At 49.9% G+C, this 22,500-nt stretch overlaps 1 protein-coding gene across 1 annotated transcript in view; it reads right to left on the bottom strand.

Annotated features, from left to right (window-relative positions):
• The window catches only part of lamc1 (laminin, gamma 1), a 34,095-nt gene that overhangs the window by 6,729 nt on the left and 4,866 nt on the right, over positions 1–22,500 (bottom strand). Inside the window, exons 2-18 of the mRNA XM_053438329.1 lie at positions 13,294–13,598; positions 8,928–9,058; positions 7,653–7,819; positions 6,186–6,374; positions 5,543–5,660; positions 5,198–5,296; positions 4,789–4,925; positions 4,568–4,690; positions 3,675–3,864; positions 3,479–3,591; positions 3,141–3,362; positions 1,402–1,590; positions 1,082–1,327; positions 776–929; positions 537–679; positions 193–371; positions 1–95 (exon numbers count right to left, since the gene is read on the bottom strand). The exon at positions 1–95 is cut by the window's left edge and continues 62 nt beyond it. Coding sequence (XP_053294304.1) covers positions 1–95; positions 193–371; positions 537–679; positions 776–929; positions 1,082–1,327; positions 1,402–1,590; positions 3,141–3,362; positions 3,479–3,591; positions 3,675–3,864; positions 4,568–4,690; positions 4,789–4,925; positions 5,198–5,296; positions 5,543–5,660; positions 6,186–6,374; positions 7,653–7,819; positions 8,928–9,058; positions 13,294–13,598 — 2,800 coding nt within the window. The remainder of the gene's footprint in view (positions 96–192; positions 372–536; positions 680–775; positions 930–1,081; positions 1,328–1,401; positions 1,591–3,140; positions 3,363–3,478; positions 3,592–3,674; positions 3,865–4,567; positions 4,691–4,788; positions 4,926–5,197; positions 5,297–5,542; positions 5,661–6,185; positions 6,375–7,652; positions 7,820–8,927; positions 9,059–13,293; positions 13,599–22,500) is intronic.

Genomic DNA, 22,500 nt, shown 5'->3' with positions numbered 1-22,500 from the left:
TCCTCAAACGCCTTGTCGCTGACCGTCTCCTGACCTGAGCCCAGGTTATCGATCAGAGTCTGCAGGTCGTGAAGCTTCTGCCTCTGCTGGTTCACCTGCAGACACACAAACAGCCATTGTTCAGGTTAAAACAACACAAACACACACACACACACACAGCGGTGCTCTGACAGTCCGTGCACACGTCCTCACCTTGTCTCTGACCAGACTGTAGCAGGAGGGACACTGCTGGCAGCCCGGCACCGTGCGGTTGTAGAAGTAGTTCTCCTCACACATGTCACATCGAGATCCAACGAAGCCCGGACGACACTCGCAGCGCCCGTCCTCTTTGCACTGGTCTGACTGGGAGCCCTCGGGGTCGCAGTCACAAGCTGCAGGTCACAGGTCAGACACAGGTCAGACACAACTGGAGCATGTTCATCCACACGACAGAATCCAGGAACCACATTTTAAAAATACATGTGATTGAATTTATCTGAGATTCAAGTCACAAATTTAAGAAAAAGGCGTCGACACCAATAAAACAACAATCTCACGTTTGCAGCCGGACGAGCTGAAGCCGAAGGAGGCGACCTCGCAGCGCTGGCAGTGCAGCCCCGTGACGCCGGGCTGGCACTCGCACTGGCCTGTGGTGATGTCACACTGACCGTTGGTGGAGCCAATCGGGTTACAGTTACACCTGCGCACACACAAGATGAAACACTCAGAAACACTGAGGGAGAAAAATAAGCACCTGGAAATATCCCAAACAATGTGGATGTGTCTGTGGTCTGACCTCTCGCAGCCGCTGGAGCTCTGCAGGTTGAAGAAGCCGGGTTCACAGGCGCTGCAGTCCCGCCCGGAGACGTTGGAGAGACAGGGACACTGACCGGTGACCTGAGAGCAGCTGGTCTGTCCACCCAGCGTCCCGTACGCTGAGCAGGAGCAGGCTGAGGACACACCGAGGACACAGTCAGGATTCTGATCGTAGAAGATATTTGATCACATTCATCCACCTCCTCTCATCACCACTCTCACTTGGGACAATTCTTTCTTAATAATCATTGTCACTTATTTATTATGATATTAAACATGTCATCACCTTTGCACTTGTCCGTGGGGCTGGAGGCCAGCGGGTTTCCATAGAAGCCGTCCTGGCAGCGGTCGCAGAAGAAGCCGTCCGTGTTGTAGATGCACTTCAGACACTCTCCCGTCTCGCGGTTGCAGTTGCCGACGGCGTTGGGGTCGATGTTGTCGCTGCACTTGCAGGCCCGGCACACTCGGACCGGGCCGCTCTGGCCCAGCGGGTCGCCGAAGAAACCGTCGTCACAGAGCTCACAGCGTTTACCTGCGGAGAGGCGTGGTCAAAGACAAGCACACGCAGTAATCTGGACCTAGTGTGAGTCTGTGCAGAGGGATCACCTGTGGTTCCGGCGGGACAGTTGGTGCAGACCACCTCTCTGGTTTTGGGAACAACGGCGCAGGTGGCTCCGGAGGGACAGGGACACGGCTGGCAGTCACCGGCTGTCCCCTGGGCGGCTTCCCCATAGAACCCGTCTTTACAGCGTTCACAGCTCAGACCGGCCGTGTGGTGCAGGCAGTCACAAGCTCCTGACACAGGGACACACAAGTTCAACCACAGGAACCAGTGGAACCAGTGGAACCAGAGGAACCAGAGGAACCAGAGGAGCCAGTGGAACCAGAGGAGCCAGTGGAACCAGAGGAACCAGAGGAGCCAGTGGAACCAGTGGAACCAGAGGAACCAGAGGAACCAGAGGAACCAGTTAAACAAGTTCAACCACAGGAACCAGTGGAACCAGTGGAACCAGTTAAACAAGTTCAACCAGAGGAGCCAGTGGAACCAGTTAAACAAGTTCAACCAGAGGAACCAGTGGAACCAGTTAAACAAGTTCAACCAGAGGAACCAGAGGAGCCAGTGGAACCAGTTAAACAAGTTCAACCAGAGGAACCAGAGGAGCCAGTGGAACCAGAGGAACCAGAGGAACCAGAGGAGCCAGTGGAACAAGTTCAACAAGTTCAACCAGAGGAACCAGAGGAGCCAGAGGAACCAGTTAAACAAGTTCAACCAGAGGAGCCAGAGGAACCAGTTAAACAAGTTCAACCAGAGGAACCAGAGGAGCCAGTGGAACCAGTTAAACAAGTTCAACCAGAGGAACCAGAGGAGCCAGTGGAACCAGTTAAACAAGTTCAACCAGAGGAACCAGAGGAGCCAGTGGAACCAGAGGAACCAGAGGAACCAGAGGAACCAGAGGAGCCAGTGGAACAAGTTCAACAAGTTCAACCAGAGGAACCAGAGGAGCCAGAGGAACAAGTTCAACCAGAGGAACCAGAGGAGCCAGTGGAACCAGTTCAACCAGAGGAACCAGAGGAAGAAGTTCAACCAGATGAGCCAGTGGAACCAGTTAAACAAGTTCAACCAGAGGAGCCAGTGGAACCAGAGGAACCAGAGGAACCAGAGGAACCAGTGGAACCAGATGTACCAGTTAAACCAGTTAAACCAGAGGAACAAGTTCAACCAGATGAACCAGTTAAACCGGGTCAGCCAGGTAAACCAGTTAAACCAGATGAACCAGTTTAAACCAGTTAAACCAGATGAACCAGTTAAACCGGGTCAGCCAGGTAAACCAGTTAAACCAGATGAACCAGTGTAAACCAGTTAAACCAGAGGAACCAGTTAAATCAGATGAATCAGATAAACAAGTTAAAATAGAGGACCCAGATGAATCAGTTAAAACAGATGAACCAGTTAAAACAGAGGAACCAGTTAAACCAGATGAACCAGATAAACCAGGTCAGCCAGGTAAACCAGTTTAACCAGGTCAGCCAGGTAAACCAGCTAAACCAGATGAACCAGGTCAGCCAGGTAAACCAGCTAAACCAGATGAACCAGGTCAGCCAGGTAAACCAGCTAAACCAGCTAAACCAGCTAAACCAGCTGAACCAGCTAAACCAGCTGAACCAGTTAAACCAGATGAACCAGATAAACCAGGTCAGCCAGGTAAACCAGATGAACCAGATGAACCAGGTCAGCCAGGTAAACCAGTTTAAACCAGTTAAACCAGTTAAACCAGAGGAACCAGTTAAACCAGCTGAATCAGTTAAACCAGCTGAACCGGGTCAGCCAGGTGAACCTGTGTTACCTGTGTCGGGGTGGCAGGCGTCGCTGTGCCCGTTACAGTTGCAGGGTTCACAGGAGCTGAAGGCGCCGAGCTCTGGGCGGGCGCGGCGGTATCCCAGGGTGCACTGCTCACAGTGTTGACCCTGGTAGCCCTGAGGACAGGTGCACTGCTCCACCCAGCGGGCCGGCTCCCCCGGGCCCCGCCGGGCCGACACCAGGGACACGTCATCAAGGTAACCAGCACCTGCAGGGACAGGTTCATAGACAATTAACTGTGTGTTGTTGGTCTGTTGTGCGTGGAGTTGTGCGTTGAGTTGTGCGTTGAGTTGTGCGTTGAGTTGTGCGTTGAGTTGTGCGTACTCCGTTCACTGTAGGTGCCTCGGATCTTCACGGCCGTCAAGTTGTGAAGAAGTTTCTGGAAGTCCGAGTGGCTGATGGTCGGCCTCCAGGGGTAGTCGGCGCTGTCATGGAGCCTGAACCAGAACACAAGCAGGTTACAGATCATGTGACTTCCTGTTGGACCGACAGGAAGTCACATGATCCGCGAGGAGCTCACCTGAACACGTATGTCTGCATGTTCTCGTTGGGGTAGGCGTTGCCCTGGGCGATCAGGGGGACGGCCACTCTCAGGTCAGAACCTTCCAGAACCAGGTCCTCCGCCGAGAGACGAGTGTCCCGCCGGTCCACCCGGAACCTCAGGGTCAGGTTCTGACCATAACTGAGCAGCTGGTTCCCCAGGAAGTTCTCTGAGACACACAAACCACCGAGTGTGAGAGTGAGTGTGTGAACAAGTGAGTGTGTGAACAAGTGAGTGTGTGTGAGTGTGTGTGTGAGAGAGAGTGAGTGTGTGAGTGACTGTGTGTGTGTGTGTCAGTGAGTGTGTGTGTGAGTGAGTGAGTGTGTGAGTGAGTGAGTGAGTGTGTGAGAGTGAGTGTGTGTGTGAGAGTGAGTGAGTGAGTGTGTGTGAGAGTGAGTGTGTGTGTGAGAGAGAGTGTGTGTGTGTGTGAGTGTGTGAGAGAGAGTGTGTGTGTGAGAGTGTAAGTGTGAGTGAGTGAGTGAGTGAGTGACTGTGTGTGTGTGACTGTGTGTGTGTGTGTGTGTGTGTGTGTGTGTGTGTGTGTGTGTCAGTGAGTGTGTGTGTGAGTGAGTGAGTGTGTGTGTGAGAGTGAGTGTGTGTGTGAGAGTGAGTGAGTGTGTGTGTGTGTGAGAGTGAGTGTGTGTGTGAGAGAGAGTGTGTGTGTGTGTGAGTGTGTGAGAGAGAGTGTGTGTGTGAGTGAGTGAGTGAACAAGTGAGTGTGTGAACAAGTGAGTGTGTGAACAAGTGAGTGTGTGAGTGTGTGTGTGTGTGTGTGTGTGTGTGTGTGTGTGTGTGTGTGTGTGAGAGTGAGAGTGTGTGTGTGTGTGTGTGAGAGTGTGAGTGAGAGTGTGTTGTGTATTGTGTGTGTGTACCTGGGGCTACAAAGTACATGGGGAAGTAGTCGTCTGAGATGAGGGAGATTTCCTGTCCACTGGGAGACCACTGGACAGAGACACTGGACCCATCACGCTGCTGACCAGTCCACTGTTCATCATCTGAGACACACACACACACAAACACACACACCAACTCAGTTAACAACTCTCTGACCATCACAGAGTTCATGTTCTCTCCGGCCTGCAGGGGGCGTTACCTCTGTGGAAGGAGGAGCTGAGGGCGTGCACGCTGAAGCCCTCGGCGCTGTCGCACACAGACGAGTGCTGGAAGCAGAAGCACGGCGTGCAGCCCTGAGGGTTACTGGGATCCAGGTTGAAGAATCCCAGTTTGCACCTGAGGGACAGGAAACAGGAAACAGGAAGAGCAGACGTGAGGAGAGACGCCACCAGCTGCTCTCCTGACGCCTTCGTTCACCAGGCAGGGTCAGAGGTCAGAGGTCAGAGGTCAGACCTGGGACCGTACACCACTTGTAATGTTTTATTTTGAAACACAGGTTTCAAACTAAAAGCACAACTCAGGCGTTACCATACAACAGTGACGAGTGGGGTTAGGGTCACACCTTGTGACACACTACAGGTGTGTGTGTGTGTGTGTGTGTGTGTTACCTGTCGCAGCTGAAGCCCTCCACGTTGTCTTTGCAGCGACACTGTCCTGAGTTGACGTCACACTCCTGAGTGCTGCCAGAGGGCGAGCAAGAACAGGGCCTGACATGGGGAGAGAGAGAGAGAGAGAGGTGAGGAGGCGGCTCTGCCAGCAGGGGGCGCTCAGAGAGCAGAGTTAGAGCTCAGATGACATCAGGTCTCAAGACATCTGTAGAGGAAACGCTGGGACCTGCAGATCCAGATGTTTTGGCTTCACTAACAGGAGCCGTCATGTCAGCCATGTTGTTTTACAGTTTTATCTACAGTGTAGACAATGTGTGATGTGTTGTGTTGTGTTGTGTTGTGTACCTGCAGCCGGCCTCCGTCAGGCTGTGGTGACCCGGCTGACAGCGGTCACACTTATCTCCCGTCACTCCTGGTTTACACGCACACATTCCTCTGTTGTCACACTGTGGAGACTCCGAGCCTGAAAACACACAAACACACAAACACACAAACTGTGGGTTCAGAGCAGCAGCTGCTTCACATCAGTTCTCCACCACCTGGTCGCTCCAGAGGTTTCACTCTTCACTGCTCCTCAAGCTTTACACCTGTTCAGCACCCGACGGACATTAACCACATATAAACCTAATTTATACAAGTTCATTTGGCTTTGCTGCATTCCTGTCCCATCATGCACTGGGGCTTCATCTGAACTGTCTGCCTTCAATCCCCGTCCACACACAGAGGCCTGACGCACACATCACAGGAACATCACACACACTGGGAGGAAGACTATTTCATTCCTGAAGCAGGTCATGTGACGAGCCTGACGAATCATAGAAGGTCAAGTTGTGACCACAAACACCCAATCAGAAAGAGGTTGTGTTTCCCATCGACTCAGGCAGCAGACCTCAGGTCAGTGCTCATTAAGACGTGTGGAGAGACTCTCCAGCCTGATGACCAGAGCAGAGACCTGTCCTGATCTGAAGTCAGTAGAGTCCTGACTCACCTACAGAGTTGCAGCCGCAGGGCAAACAGCGGCTGCCGCTCTGGTCCCGGTGGTAGTTGTCCAGGCAGCGCTCACAGTTCGGCCCGTCGGTGTTGTCGGCGCAGCCTCTGCAGTGACCTCCGTGACCCGAGGCCCGGTACAGCTCGGCATCGAACCGGCACTCGCTGCTCTTCCCGTTACAGTCACAGGCTGAGAGGGAGAGACAGGTTCATTAGATCAGACTTCTACTGTAAACACCAGAAGACAACATGTGAGACAACATGTGAGTGTGCCCAGGGACATGAGTCCAGGGACATCAGTCCAGGGACATGTGCCCAGGGACATCAGTCCAGGGACATGTGTCCAGGGACATGTGTCCAGGGACATGTGTCCAGGGACATGTGCCCAGGGACATGTGCCCAGGGACATGAGCCCAGGGACATGTGCCCAGGGACATGAGTCCAGGGACATGAGTCCAGGGACATGTGCCCAGGGACATGTGCCCAGGGACATGAGTCCAGGGACATGAGCCCAGGGACATGAGTCCAGGGACATGTGCCCAGGGACATGTGCCCAGGGACATGAGTCCAGGGACATGAGCCCAGGGACATGAGTCCAGGGACATGTGCCCAGGGACATGTGTCCAGGGACATGTGTCCAGGGACATGAGCCCAGGGACATGTGCCCAGGGACATGTGCCCAGGGACATGAGTCCAGGGACATGAGTCCAGGGACATGAGTCCAGGGACATGTGCCCAGGGACATGTGCCCAGGGACATGAGTCCAGGGACATGAGCCCAGGGACATGAGTCCAGGGACATGTGCCCAGGGACATGAGTCCAGGGACATGTGTCCAGGGACATGAGCCCAGGGACATGAGTCCAGGGACATGAGTCCAGGGACATGAGTCCAGGGACATGAGTCCAGGGACATGAGCCCAGGGACATGTGCCCAGGGACATGAGCCCAGGGACATGAGCCCAGGGACATGTGCCCAGGGACATGAGCCCAGGGACATGAGCCCAGGGACATGTGTCCAGGGACATGTGCCCAGGGACATGAGTCCAGGGACATGAGTCCAGGGACATGTGCCCAGGGACATGAGTCCAGGGACATGAGTCCAGGGACATGAGTCCAGGGACATGAGCCAAGGGACATGAGTCCAGGGACATGTGCCCAGGGACATGTGCCCAGGGACATGAGTCCAGGGACATGAGTCCAGGGACATGAGCCCAGGGACATGTGCCCAGGGACATGAGCCCAGGGACATGTGCCCAGGGACATGAGTCCAGGGACATGAGTCCAGGGACATGTGCCCAGGGACATGTGCCCAGGGACATGAGCCCAGGGACATGTGCCCAGGGACATGAGTCCAGGGACATGTGCCCAGGGACATGAGTCCAGGGACATGAGTCCAGGGACATGTGCCCAGGGACATGAGTCCTGGCACTTGGACCTTGCTGGTGCAGTGAAGCAGCTGCAGACTCACGCAGACACTCGTTGGAGTTGTCGGCGGTCGCTCTCCTCCAGGGACGGTCGTTGTAGAACGGTTTGCAGACGTTGCAGTCGTCTCCCTCCGTGTTGTGTTTGCAGTTGCACACCGGCCGTCCTCCGCTGTTCTTCACACACTCGCTGGCGTGGCCGTTACACTTACACCTGTGAGCAGAGAAATGCAGCCGTTACACCTCAACAACACTGCAACTCAAAACTACAGTACCCACAATTGCCTGCTCAGACGGATTATCAGAAAACTCCACCTCTGTCTCATTTGGTGTAAAAAGAGTTTGATGATGTCCTGGACGTTTGAATATGATCTGATGTGAGACAGGGATCGAACTGACGGCTCGGTGGTGATATTGTTCTCGGTCTGAGGAGGTTTTTCCGCTCGGTGGCTGAGTGAAGGTTTGGTTGAACCTCCTCGGGGGGGCGAGCCCCTCTCTACAGGACGGGACCTGCTCTGCAGAACCTTCACTTATCGTTTCAGGTGTTGTTGGCACAGAGCCGTGGAAAAAGTGACTTGGGAAGGAAGAGGCTGATGGAGGCTGACAAACAGCCAGTGGAGCAGAACGCTGCTCTCACACATTCAGCCCACACTGATCACCCTCTACAGCTGACCTTTGACCTCAGGCTGAAACAAGACCACCTGTATCCGTCACCCGACACTTGTTGGAAGAGTTCACCAAGTTCAAACCTAGTTTCACTGCTCAGTGTCCTCTCAACACAGAACCACTGAGCTTCATGTCCTGGTTGTGAAGCACTGATTCACCTGGTAGGGACGGGCAGTGCACGTGTCCTCACGTGCGCTGCCCGTCCCTACCAGGTGAATCAGGGTTGAGCAAACAAGAGGAGAACAGCTCCTTGGATAAATAAAGGTTGAACTCTGAGAGGTGCTGCAGGACTCTTCCCTTTTCTTCCGCCTGTCATGGCGGTCGATCCGCCCCATTCCGGTCTGGCTGTAATCCTGCCTCCTGGCCAGGAATGCCAGGAATGCCGGCTGTGAAATGGAACTCGCTCCACTTTTCAAACAGATTACGGCTGCGGAGCCACGCAGCAGAATCCTGTTTCACACTCTAACCGCCTGTCCAAACCCTGTGGTTCTGATGTGCCGGCCCCAGGGACACCACACAGTGACACCACCGACCACCCCCCCCCCCTCCTCTTGTGTCTGAGCAGGTTTCATGGAGCTCAGGCTCCTCAAGCATGTTCTCGTTCATGCAGATGAGAAGCAGAGCATGAGATGAACCAGACTGAAGGTTTCCTTTACCTTCCTCCCACAGCGAAGTCAGAGATGGCGTAGTAGTAGGACTTGAGGACCTTGGGGTCATTGAAGACCTCGTCTCCGAACGTGTTGAGCCTGTTCAGGGTCACTCTGATGTCGGTGGCCGTCACCCAGTCCTGCAGCAGAGACACAACATGGACACAACGTTAGAGACATCAGAACTTGTCTTTTCTAGTCATCACAGAATCAGGAGAATGAAGAGTCTCTGATTCCTCAGGGACTTCAGACAGATGCTGCTCCATCGTCTCAAACTGGTTGAAACCGGTTGGTTCAATTCAAAGTTCTTTACTCACAGCTGATGAGACAGGAACAAGAAACTAGATCAAATAGTGAAAGGATAAAATAATTAAAAGAATAAAGTCAAATGAACAGACCGGTGAAATGAAATGATACGACACCGAGGCAGTGAAGTGATTTCATTTAAGGCTGAAGAATTATTCTCTTCTGTCACTGCAGGTTCAACTGACATTTGATCCTTTTAAATTCATTTATTAATTAAGTGTGTTTATCATCATCTCATGTTCATATTCTGAAACTTTCATTTCCTCTATTCACTGAATTTATTTTATTGTGTGTTTTGTTTAAAAGCAATTTGTGTTTCTCTAGTAACTGGTTTATGAAAAGTCTATGAGGTGATTGATTACATGTGTTGTGTTGTGTTGTGTTGTGTTGTGTTTGTTCCCTTCACATCGTCTGCACGTTCTGCTGCACATGTGTCAGTGGTGAGGTTTTAAATCTCTGACTGTGGGAAACACTAAAAAACAGTGATGCAACAGGAAGCCATGAGGGACATTTTCAGTGAGACGGATTAATTTTCTTGGCCTGGTTCTGACACGAGGTCCAGATGGAGAGTTACTGGTGGACACCTGTTCAGTATCTCACTGTGTGAACAAGTGGGAGAGGAGAACCACGATAGTCTGGTTCAGTATCAGCAGGAAGTTTATCAGCTTCTCCTTCAGCAGCTGCGTGAGGACACACACCCGGGTCCTGAGGACAAACCAGGGTCTGTCCCAGCGAGACGTGGATTATGGTTAATCTGTGTCTGATATGAACATGGACGCTCCCGGGAGAAAGTGAGACTAATGATTCCAGCCTCAGCAGGAAACTGACATCTGGCCTCAGACACCAACCTCTCCGACTGGTTTAATGGTTTGACTCCATGTGTCTACAGTGTTGAAGAGAGCAGAGGTCAGAGGAAACTGAACTTGAAGTGTGAATGTACTCTTCATCCACCTACACAGAGAACGTCTCTGGAACTTAACACACACGAGTCAAATCCTCGTGTATCTGCTGACCAGCAGAATCAAGCGTTTTAAAGTCTTCACTTTAAACCATCGCTCCTGAAGCTCGGGACCAGTGTTCCCACCACATTGTAAATAAACCCACATGTAGAAAAGTAACTACACCCTCCAGACCACAGTCTTTAAAACATGCAGTGGGGGGAGCAGGGCGAGGTTAAAGGATAACCGCTCTTTTCACGCTCGCCTTTATTCTCTCATGTTTTTGGATGTAAATGATTGACGAGGACTAAATCTTGGAGATTGCTTCACTGCTGAGCAACAACTGTTCACATGCTTATTTCACATGTTACATATTATACGGTTACTATGAGTGTCTGAGATCAGTCTGACCTGATTCCTGCTGATCTCTTCAGTTTCACACAAACTCACGTCTGATGTGTTTAAAGTCACCAGACTGAGCAGGTGACAGAACACAGGAGCTTCAGCCTCTTCGTGAACCGAGCTCCTCTCAGCAGGAGTCAGACTCCAAATAAAACCTGGAAGAGTCTGTTGTGATATCTTTATGACAATTAAAGATCAGTATGGCTGTTTGCATTCTTCCAGTTTGGGACCAGGACCTTCACTTCCTCTCAGATAGTTCCTTCAGCTGGAACCACACCATCACGTCTGGTGCCAAGCTCTGGTGGAGCTCCAGCTGTTGGCAGATGTTTCACACTTGGCTCTGATGGACGATTGTTGAAAACGTTTCTGCAGCTGGTTTCTCATCCAGTCACTTTTCTGAGAGCCTCTGGTCGGGACCCTCTCTCTCCCTCTTCTGTTTGTCTTCTGTCTGTCGTGAGGGATGAAACTGATCCGAGCTGTTCAGCAGCTGCAGCTCTTCAGGTCGCTGCTGCAGGAAGCTCGTGCACGTTCTCGGGTCGACGCTGTTTAAACTGTACAGAACATTTGTTTGCTATCAATCATCTGCAGCTCTGTGCTTGTGAGGCACGCCTCGGCCGGGACGTGGGTTTTCTCAGAGGAAGAATTTCCGCTGGCGTAAGAAGCTCTTCAGGGAAACACAAACATTCAGCTGAGCTGCAGCCTGGGAACACACACACTGTCCGTGACCACGCACGCTCACTCCACCTCAGATGATCCGTTATCGTGGTGTCAACACAGTGATGGTTCTTTCCACGTTTTACTTGAGGAGACTGAGGTGTTATTGTGCATCCTCACAAAGCCCAGAGACATCACAACAACTGAAACAACGAACACACAAACACGCAAACGCTCCGAGAGCAGGGCCCGGGTAAACTGACAGCAGGTCTGAGGTCCGAGCAGTGGGCCGTGCACGTGACCCCCGACCTGTAGAAGAACTTCCACTTTGACTTCTTCACCTCTCGACCAAACACGCAGAACAGAACCTGTGAAGGCAGGTTTAAAAAAAACATGTGTTCATTCAAAGATGGCACCATTTTCTTTTTTAATGAGGTCGTGAACTGACGTCATCATATTATTGTCTTTTTTGAATCACTGTTCAATTCAAATACTAATGAATACTTGGCCCAGTCAGCGGGGGAGGGGGATTATTGTCCGACACCATTGGACCAGTTTAGAAGTTGAGACGCGTTATTTCAGGGCTCAGGAGCCACAACAGATCCAGGATCAGAGCGAGCTCTCAGCTGGGGGTCGTTTCCTCTCAGAGCTCAGAGGTGACAGACGGCCGGAATGTCAGCGAGCGACAAACAGACGCCGGAGAAGAGACTCCACCGCTTCGGTATAAATAGCTTCATGCCGACAAGTCAAATAAGGAAGTTCAGAGCTGCAGAGCTAAATCTGTTCGTTCACACAGAGACTGCTCCACCTGAACGTCTGAGGACCGGCCAATCAGGAGGCTCCACATACAGTCACTGATCATCTGTATGTACAGTCACTGATCATCTGTATGTACAGTCACTGATCATCTGTAGTCACTGATCATCTTTATATACAGTCACTGATCATCTGTATGTACAGTCACTGATCATCTGTATGTACAGTCACTGATCATCTGTATGTACAGTCACTGATCATCTGTATGTACAGTCACTGATCATCTGTATGTACAGTCACTGATCATCTTTATATACAGTCACTGATCATCTGTATGTACAGTCACTGATCATCTTTATATACAGTCACTGATCATCTGTATGTACAGTCACTGATCATCTTTATATACAGTCACTGATCATCTGTATGTACAGTCACTGATCATCTTTATATACAGTCACTGATCCTCTGTATGTACAGTCACTGATCATCTTTATATACAGTCACTGATCATCTGTATGTACAGTCACTGATCATCTTTATATACAGTCACTGATCATCTGTATGTACAGTCACTGATCCTCTTTATGTACAGTCACTGATCATCTGTATGTACAGTCACTGATCCTCTTTATGTACAGTCACTGATCATCTGTATGTACAGTCACTGATCATCTTTATATACAGTCACTGATCATCTTTATAAACAGTCACTGATCCTCTTTATATACAGTCACTGATCATCTTTATATACAGTCACTGATCATCTTTATATACAGTCACTGATCATCTGTATATACAGTCAGTATTCTAATTTAAAACTCAGATTCTCTGAAGTCGCCTCAGTAAAAACTCCATCAGTAGTTTTTTCCCAGAAGTCTGTTCTGCAGCTCGGTCACAGGTTCGATGCTGCCAAGTCCAGAGCTGGGACATGTTGCTAGGCGACGCCCCCGGAGTTCCCACTGCAGCAGCTGGACCGACAAACAACACCCCCCCCCCCCCCCCACACACACACACACACACACACACTGTTTGTGTTTCCGCTCGTCTCCTCTGGACAAGGCTCATTAATCTCGGTCTTTTCTGCTCACACACACATTTATTTGTCTTTGTCTATAGCTGAGATCACATGACTCCAGAAGTTTAAAAAACAAAACATAACGTTATGATGTTCTGAAGTTTTTACCAAAGAACCTTCACAGAAACAAACGATGTTCAGCTCCACACTTGTTTTATTTCAGCCTCCACCACTTCCTGTGTGGAGGCACTTCCTGTGTGGAGGCACTTCCTGTGTGGAGGCACTTCCTGCGGGCGCTCACCTGGAGGACGGGGCTGTTGTCGAAGTTGTAGGCACTGGGTCGGCCCTCCAGCGTGGAGAAGGCCACGTTCCCCCCGGTGAGCGGGGAGATGTCACTGAAGTCGTCGGTGCAGAGCGCCTGCTGCTCGTCCTCTCCGGTCCGGATGAAGCCCCGCCCCTGCTTCTGGTAGGTTTTCTCACAGGAGCCGCTGTAGTACTGGTACGGGACCCAGGGGCCGCTCTCACTGGTCCGCTTGTAGATGGCGAAGCTCTCCGGCCGGCTGGTGTGGAACTTCAGGCGCACGTAGGTGATGTCGAAGGCTTTACCTGTAGAGAGAAGAGTTTGAGCTCCAGTCAGTTTCACTTCAGGAGATTCTGATTTATCTGATAACTGATGATTCGATGTTTGATTGACATGTTGGTGCAGATGTGGATCAGGATCCAGGAACTTTTCATCTCTTTAACCTGAACCGTAACATTTTCACAGATTTCTCATAGAATAATTTGTGATGAAAACAATCAGACGTGTTTCTGAATCTGAGTGATTTATTATATATGTTGTTATAACTGAAAGCCTACAGCTGAGGATTAAACCTGTTTCCAGATGTGCAGCTGTAGTCACACGTGAGCGCAGCACAAACGTTAACCAGTCGTTCACAGGACGCAGCAGAGACGAGGAGCGGGAATGTGAAGTGTGGTTGGGACACGTTGGAGCGGTGGACTGGTCCTTTAACTCCCGACACTCCACTGGTCCATCCGCATACTGGGCGAGTTTGAGCAGGTCAGAGCCCACCAACAAACCTCCCAGTCCCGTCAGTCAGCGCGTCAAGGAACGCAGCCATGTTTGAGCCGGGCGGCTAGGGGGGGGGGGGGGGGGGGGGGGGGGGGGGGGTACGGCTGTTTGCTCAGTCAAAGAATCTGCTCTGTAAACAGTGTGCTGACAGGGGCCCCGGCCCCGGGGGGCCCCTCTTTGTGGATGGTAAATAAAGGTGAAGCAGCTGATAGGACGTTCACAAAAGGCTCAAGTTTATTACAGGAAACAATGAAGCAACTGCAAACACACACTTCCTACTCCCTGTGTGTGTGTGTGTGTGTGTGTGTGTGTTTGTGCGTGCGTGTGTGTGTGCTTGTATGTGTGTGTGTGTGTGTGTGTGTGTGTGTGTGTGTGTGTGTGTGTGTGTGTGTGTTTGCGCGTGCGTGTGTGCGCGTGTGTGTGTGTCTGTGAGTGAGACATTGCTGTGCTGTGAGGACCTCAGCTGCAGATGAACTTCCTGGGTGGAGGTCACTCAGGAGCTGTGGAGATCACAGTCTGAAACATGGAGGAGGACTCTGTCCACACTGACGCAGTTTTAAACTCAACACAATCGTCTCCGTCCACATTCACACATTGTGTTTGTGTTTGCCGCTGGTAGTCGAGTCATGTGACTGCAAAGAACCAATCAGGAGGTCTATGTTGGCGTCTGTGTGAAACGTTCCTCTGGAGGCTGGAAGCTCCTCCAGGTGGGAGCAGCAGTTGAGGAGGTTTAAAAACAGGCGGCAGGGAGCACTGTAGATTATAAAGCTGTCGAGTCCAAAGAGACGTTCAAGTGGAACATTCATCATGTGACTCGTCTGCAGCTGAGAGGCCGTGACTTCAGCCTGCTCCTGGTTCAACTGCTCTGCCTGTGCTCTGAAGTGTTTCAGAAAGAAAAGGAACTTAAAGGTCGACTTTTATTCAAATGTGATCCTGACCATCTGCGCTCTGAAGCTTATTGTCACTCTGAGCCTCGGATCAAAGCCTTGTCTCCTGTGAAGAGACGTCCTGAGAGGACAACGCCAGCCGGCAGGGACAGACTGTTCAAACAGAACGACGCCTCCACATCCTCAAACAGGAGAGGACAACAGAGAGGACAACCGAGAGGACAACAGAGAGGACAACCGAGAGGACAACAGAGAGGACAGAGGGACAAATAACTGAGGACTCATCAACAGATCCATTGATATTGAGAGTGATAGATGGACGTCTTCAAAGAGAATCAGTCAGTCAGTCACTAGTCAGTCAGTCAGTCAGTCAGTAGTCAGTCAGTCACTAGTCAGTGAGTCAGTCACTAGTCAGTCAGTCAGTCAGTCACTAGTCAGTCCACTTCAGTCACTAGTCAGTCAGTCAGTCACTAGTCAGTCACTTCAGTCAGTCAGTCAGTCAGTCAGTCACTAGTCAGTCAGTCAGTCACTAGTCAGTCAGTCACTAGTCAGTCAGTCAGTCAGTCACTAGTCAGTCAGTCACTAGTCAGTCAGTCAGTCACTAGTCAGTCACTTCAGTCAGTCAGTCAGTCAGTCAGTCACTAGTCAGTCACGTCAGTCAGTCAGTCAGTCAGTCAGTCAGTCAGTCACTAGTCAGTCACGTCAGTCAGTCAGTCAGTCAGTCAGTCAGTCAGTCAGTAGTCAGTCAGTCAGTCAGTAGTCAGTGTGGAACCAGCAGGAACAATCAGCGTCTTGATGAGTGGAACATTTCTACAGAGGCGTTCTAACACAAAGCGTCTGTTGTGCACATTCATGATTTGCTCTCACACAACAAATCCTCAGTCCATGAAAACCTTGAGTGCCGCCGCTCCACTCCAAACCAAGCAGGAGGAAGATCATTCCCAACTCTTCATCAAACTGCTCGTCCTGCAGCTTCGTCTGCTCACGTGAACCATCCTGATCCATTATCAACCATCAATTAGACGTGTGACGTAGATATGAAGATCACTGATTCATTCAAATATTCTGTTTAAATTTCAGAGCCCACGACATCATGACCACGACTTCACTGCAAAGTTAGAAATGATCTAAAACAATTATCATTCAAATGTATGTGATGTATATATCATTGACATTATAATATTTTAAATATTGTCTACCTGTGATCCACAGTTTTGTGTGAACCTAGTTTTAAAAACTGTTGGAAATTTTTTTAAATATCTGGCGATAATGATCAAATTTTAAATCCAGATGAAAGAAACTTCTTCTTCCCTTCAATGATAATGATCATCCTAATCATTATCATAATTATTATCACTTGTGACTGTCACCGTTTCTCATTGGTTTCAGTGTTCAGGTTCCTTCAGGTTTGTGACTCTGACCAGGAGGCAGCTCTGAACCTGTGGACTGAAGCACCTCCTTCATTCCTCTGTGAGGAACCCAGGGAGACGTCCTCAATTAGCTGGCTTGGCTTTCAGCAGAGCGAGGCCTCCTTTGTGGAGCCTGACCCTGCCAGCCTCTCCTCAGGGGGCCGGAGTCACGGCTCCACATTCAAAGAGCCTCCAGGCGCTCAGAGGAAGCAGCTTTTCTTTCTAACACAACTCGGGGAGGGACTGTGCGGGGGGGCGCTCGGTGCGGGGGTCACGGAGTGACACAGTGACGGCTGGAATGTGTTTCCACCCGGCAGAGTGACGCCGGAAAGAGGGAGGGGCCGAGAAAGAAAGAGGGAACAGAGAAGAGAAGAGGGCGAGACGAGCTGTTCAAGTCAGAGACAGGGAGGCTGGGGGGGGGATTTTTCCTGCCCTCTTATGGAAGACACGCCAGCCTACACCGGGGGGGGGCTGGAGGCCGGGGTTCACACTCTGCTGTAGTGCCCCTGAGCTACGGCCCGATGCTCCATCAGTCCACAGACACCAGAGACTTGTGTAAACTGGTCTGACCCTCACACGCTCTCTTCCTGGTTCTCCTCATTGTTCAAGAACATTTTGATCTCAACAGAAAAGAGTCTGTTATCAACTCTGTGGTGACATCACTCTGAGGCTCTGTGGACTTAGCAGCATCTGTAAGTGTTAAATTATCACTGGTTCAAATGTGTCCAGTGAAAACAGGACACAGAGGACACAAAGAGACGCGTCTGAGTCGTCCTCCTGCCTGTGGCCTCCTGCGGGGGGGGGGGGGGGGGGGGCGTGTTGAGACGCGTCGCAGGAGGAAACCTCCGTCAGTGAAGCAGCAGGAGCCGGAGGTTGATAACAGAGCAGCTCGACATGCGGGACTATTCATCCACAAAGGTCCAAGAACAGAAAACTCTTTATTAAACACGTGAGAGGAGTAAAGCTCAGTTCAGTTAGAGTTCATCCTCACACCTTCAGGGACACAGTAAGTGTCTCTTTAGTCTGAGACTCAGATTGAGATCTTACAGTCCTGCAGCTGGTGAGGACCTCAGACCTTCTCTCCAGTGTTTGACTCCTCCACATTAACACGTTTTGACGTCAACAGCCGTCAGAGCGGCAGATGTTTGTCTTCACACAGAAACAGAACACGTCCTTGAGGAGGACAGATTAGGACGAGGGAGGAAGACACGACACTCAGCTCTGAGAAGACAAACAACTCCTGAGAGGAAATAATGAGCCTCTTGTCCTTCACACTGTCGGAAAGAAATCTTCATGTTCGGTGAAGAGACGCAGCTGCTCGCACAAAACTCAGGCTCCGCCCCCTCAAACCAGATCACATCCAACAAGAAGAAACCATCCCACGGACCAGTGTGTCCAATCAGGGATGTGAGGGGGCGGGGCCACGATGGAGTCATGGACGTCCTCACACTCTCTAACCGAGCCAGTGTAAAGAGGGACAGATCTTCAAGCTCCTGTGACCTTCGACCCCTCGGCTCCATCAGGCCTGGCGAGCACACAGCTCTGCAGAGAGCCGGTTCACTTCCTGCTGAGACAGCTTCAGACACAACTCCTCAACCAGCGCTAACCCTCACCCGAACCGAGGGCCTCTCACCTTCAAGTCTACATGTCTGTGGATAACTTCCTGCGTGGTGCATTCAGGGGCTGTCCGCTAGCTCAGCCTCTTCTGGTGGACTTTTAGGTCACCAGACCTTATTCATTCTTATTCATTACAGATGAATAAGAATGAATCATGAGGATGATTGGTTGCTGTTGTGGTGTTCATGTGTGAAAGTAAAGTCCAGAGAACTGATCTGAAAACTGGAAAAACTCCGTCAGGCGTAGTCACAGTAAGAGTGATGAGATGAAACTGGGTGGAGCCTCAGACGCAGACAGAAGCAAGTGAAAGGAGATGTTTGTCTCTGATGGACACGAACAAATCAATGTTAATGAATAAGCTGCTTCTTCTCTTTTCTCCGCCTGGTTTCTGTGGTTCCTCTGTGATCAGTGAGATCTGCTCCATGTTCTCACTTCCCCTCGGAGCTACTCAGGGTCTTTCACACTGCATTCCTGAGACTCCTCTTCCAGTCGCTGGAGCGGGGCCTCGGGTCGGCCTGAGGGTTGGGAGGAGGGGGGGGGTTCAAGTTATTAAGTGGTGGTGTAGGTGGGGGGAGGGCACATCTAGAAGGAACACCCCCACTCGCAGCGTCAACCAATTAAAATCATCCCATGACCTCATTGCATTTTTCCCGGAGGACCGAACAATGACCTCTTTGACTTCTGAACGCGTGGGCCGGGCCTCGCTCACACCCAGGGAGGACACAGACAGCAGGTGGAGGTCAGAGGTCACCGTGCACACACACACACACACACTTCTGTTATATGATTACACCGACCTGAGCTTCTACTGATTTGTCAGCGTCCAATAACCATCTCATCCCTGAATGGATCAAACTCATAATGAGAGTCTGGTGCTTTTCAGGATTTGAAGGATTCAAGAATAAAATCAACGATGAAGAGTTACACAACCGGTTCACCACAAATCCACCATGTGAACACAACTGAAGTCCAGAGTCCAGACTGATTCGTATTAATCAGGGAGATCAATCACTGATGGACACATGAACTGTTTCCTCTCTACACAGCTCCTCTGTGAACGTCTCTGATGAGGAGCAGTGATGAAGAGTTCAGCTGCCAGCGTGTAACCAGAGCTCCCAGTGCAAACCAGAGGGGAACAGGTACAGACACGCTGCTGTGGTTATGGCTCATGTTCATTACACAAAGTAACAAAGGGCTTGAATAAAGTAAACTGTGATGTCATCGTTTCCCAAAATTTTGCACAGCAATAAACAGAACAACATTTTACATGTACACACACACAAACACACACAAACACACACAAATAGAAAACAGGTTTTTAAACGTCAGGAACCGTTTGTTTGAATCTTAGTTTAGTGATTCACACATTGTGTGAACGAGAGACTCAAACACTGAGGAAGGTTCCATCCTGAGCTCGTCTCCCAGCAGGTGCTGAGGTCAGAGGTCAACAAGCAGGTGCAAAACAATACGGCTCAACTAAGTTGATACGGTTTTTTGAAAAGGGGTGAGGAGGTGAGGGGGGGGGTGAGGGGGATGAGGAGGTGAGGGGGGTGAGGGGATGAGGGGATGAGGAGGTGAGGAGGTGAGGGGATGAGGAGGGGGATGGGGTGAGGAGGGGGGGGAGGGGGTGAGGGGGGGGGGTGAGGGGATGAGGAGGTGAGGGGGTGAGGGGAGATGGGGTGTGAGGAGGGTAAGGGGATGAGGAGGGGGGAGGGGGGTGAGGAGGGGGGATGGGGTGAGGAGGGGGGAGGGGGTGCAGAGGGAGGAATGTGAGGAATGTTCTGCAGAGTTGAAGATGAAACATGAAACAGTTCACTACACAGATTTCACTGAGCCTGACGCTCACTCAGAGGTCAGAGGTCACTGCCTCAGAGAGATGGTGCTCAGATCACTTCAGGACACGCTAATCTGGTTACAGTGGTTTTAATGTGGTTACAGTGGTTTTAATGTGGTTACAGTGGTTGTTAATCTGGTTACAGTGGTTTTAATGTGGTAACAGTGGTTTTAATGTGGTTACAGTGGTTGTTAATCTGGTAACAGTGGTTTTAATGTGGTTACAGTGGTTTTAATGTGGTAACAGTGGTTGTTAATTTCTTATCTGACCAAGTGAAATGTTGATCTGGTTACAGTGTAAATAGGACTCCACCCCTTCTGAGAGAGCCCTGTCACACGGGGGTGTGGGGGGGGGGGGGGGTGTGTTAATCAGTAACCTGCCCCCTACAGGAATGTGAAGGTGCGTTTGATTCTCCCACAGTTATCAGCAGAGGACTGAACGTTGATCTAAAACAAACCAGCCTCGCAGCCGGAGGATATTAAACACTTAATCTCTCCTTCTGTTTGCTAAACAGAGCAGCCGCCAGCAGAGGGTCCTGATTGGACAAGTGGAGATTAAGAGGGAAACTGGAGGCCGGTGGGGGGGGGGGGCAGTGTGTGTGTGTTTGATTTGTTTGTGTTGATAAGCGTCTGCAGACTGGATTAGGTTTCACACAGATGTTCTGTCTGATTTGGTTTTGTGTAATCTACATGGTGGCTGCTGTGATTCTTTAAGTTACAGATTAGTCCTGTGATGGAATGTGACCTGTCATGATCCTGCTCACTGGTTTTTCTGACCTTCAAACAGTGTTGAAATATGAAGAAAAGGTTTCAGAGTTAGAAACAAACTAACTTATTGTATTTTTAAATAAACTTTTCATTAAATCCAAAATTAATCCTTAAATTAAATCAAAATGTCCTTAGATTTACTCTTTAACCCACATCTGAGAATTATACAGTTATTATATAATACAGAGTATTGCAGACTCAAACTTTCTTTGATAAAAACACCATGAAAAAATACTTTTACTTGGTGAAATTTTAATGTTGGCTTATTATATATATTATATAAGTATAATATATATATAAAACTTAAATTAGACTATAAAAAGACAGCTCAGAGATTAAACTACACCTTTTTGTTGATGGATCAACTGCTGCAGCTTTAAAAAAAACCTGTTCTTATGTTATATCATTTAATATCTTGACCTTCAGTGTAAAGTGCCTTGAGATAATGTTGATAATGATTTGGTGCTATACAAAATAAAATGTAATACCTCCTTAAACTGCAGTCCACCTTAAATCTAAGATGAAAGCCCCCTCCCCCTCCAGACATCTCCAGGGACCACCAGAGAAGAAGACACTCGCCCAGAGGTGTCCCACAGCAGGACGTCAGGAACAAACACAAACAGCTCATCACCACAGACAAAGACTCACACCCACTGCACAGACTCCCACAGCTGCTGACACCCCCCCCCCCACCCCCCCCCCCCCCCCCCCCCCCCCCCCCCCCAACTAATGACTCCAGAGCAGAGACTTGTGAGACACAGTTTCTACTGCTCCACCTGAGCTCGGGTGTTAAACACAAAGTACTGAGAACTGAGGAGTTCAATGTTGGGTTGTGTCTTTGTGTTGTGATGTTGTGTGTTCTATATCCAACATTAACAAACTCATTATCCTTTAAAAAGGTTGTGAACTGTTGTTTGAAAGTTTGATTTTAATGACGATATCAAATCAAACTGGTTTTGATCCTCATGAAACGACAGAGTGACTTTGATATTTGAGGTGAGACGTGTGAAATGTGTGATTCATGAAACATCAGACTGGTTCATGTCCCACACAGGACGTCTGTGGGACATCCATACTGTGTGTGTGTGCATTTTAAAACCAGTTTGTGTCGTCTCTGCCGTTAACCGGCTGCTCTCAGAGAAACCACAGCAGAGAAAACATCTGGAATCTTCTTCAAACAAGAACCCACATCAGTCGCTGGTCTGAGACATAAACAACCTGAGCGGTGAATGAATGAGGACGTTCAGCTCTATCTGCCGCCATCTTCTAAAGGACGGCATTTAAAAATATGATTCTTCTTCGTCCTGTTTATTGGCAGATCCAGCTGAACGTCTTCAGACGCTGCCGATCCTCAGAAGATACGTTTCTGTGAAGTCTGAAGTTTAATGTGTTTAATCAAAGATTCAATTCAGTAACTTCAAGATGTGGACGTACGAGCATGTGACGATTTGCCAGCTGACAACAAACCAGACGAAGAAGAAGAAGAAGAAGAAGATGAAGATGAAGATGAAGATCACGTTCAGTTCAGAGTGGAAACCAGTAAACAGATTCTGGTGCTGCAGCAGGTCGACAAGAAGAAGACCAGTGAAACCACCGCAGCTGAGAAACGTCGCAATAACCAAACGTCGGATTCAGGAGAACAAATAATAACTAATTGGAATAACAAACATCAGAAGCACAAAACGATGTATTGTAAATGATGCGAAAAAAGTAGCAAAATATCATTTTGAATTTAACTTTAACATCTTGACACGTTTACAGGTATTATTGGTTAAAATTTAAATTAGCATGTTTCCCTTTAAGCCACACCCACCAGTGATGTCACAACAAGGGTTGGTCAGTCAGCTGTCGGGGCTAATTCTCGTGGTGACATCACTGAGGGGGCGGGGTCAGGGGTGGGGCTTCTGTTAAATTCTGCTTTT

Source organism: Pleuronectes platessa, chromosome 13 (assembly GCF_947347685.1).
Source record: "Pleuronectes platessa chromosome 13, fPlePla1.1, whole genome shotgun sequence".
Taxonomy (NCBI): Eukaryota; Metazoa; Chordata; class Actinopteri; order Pleuronectiformes; family Pleuronectidae; genus Pleuronectes; species Pleuronectes platessa.
Note: the sequence above shows the minus strand (reverse complement) of the source record. Positions and strands in the feature narration are given on the sequence as shown.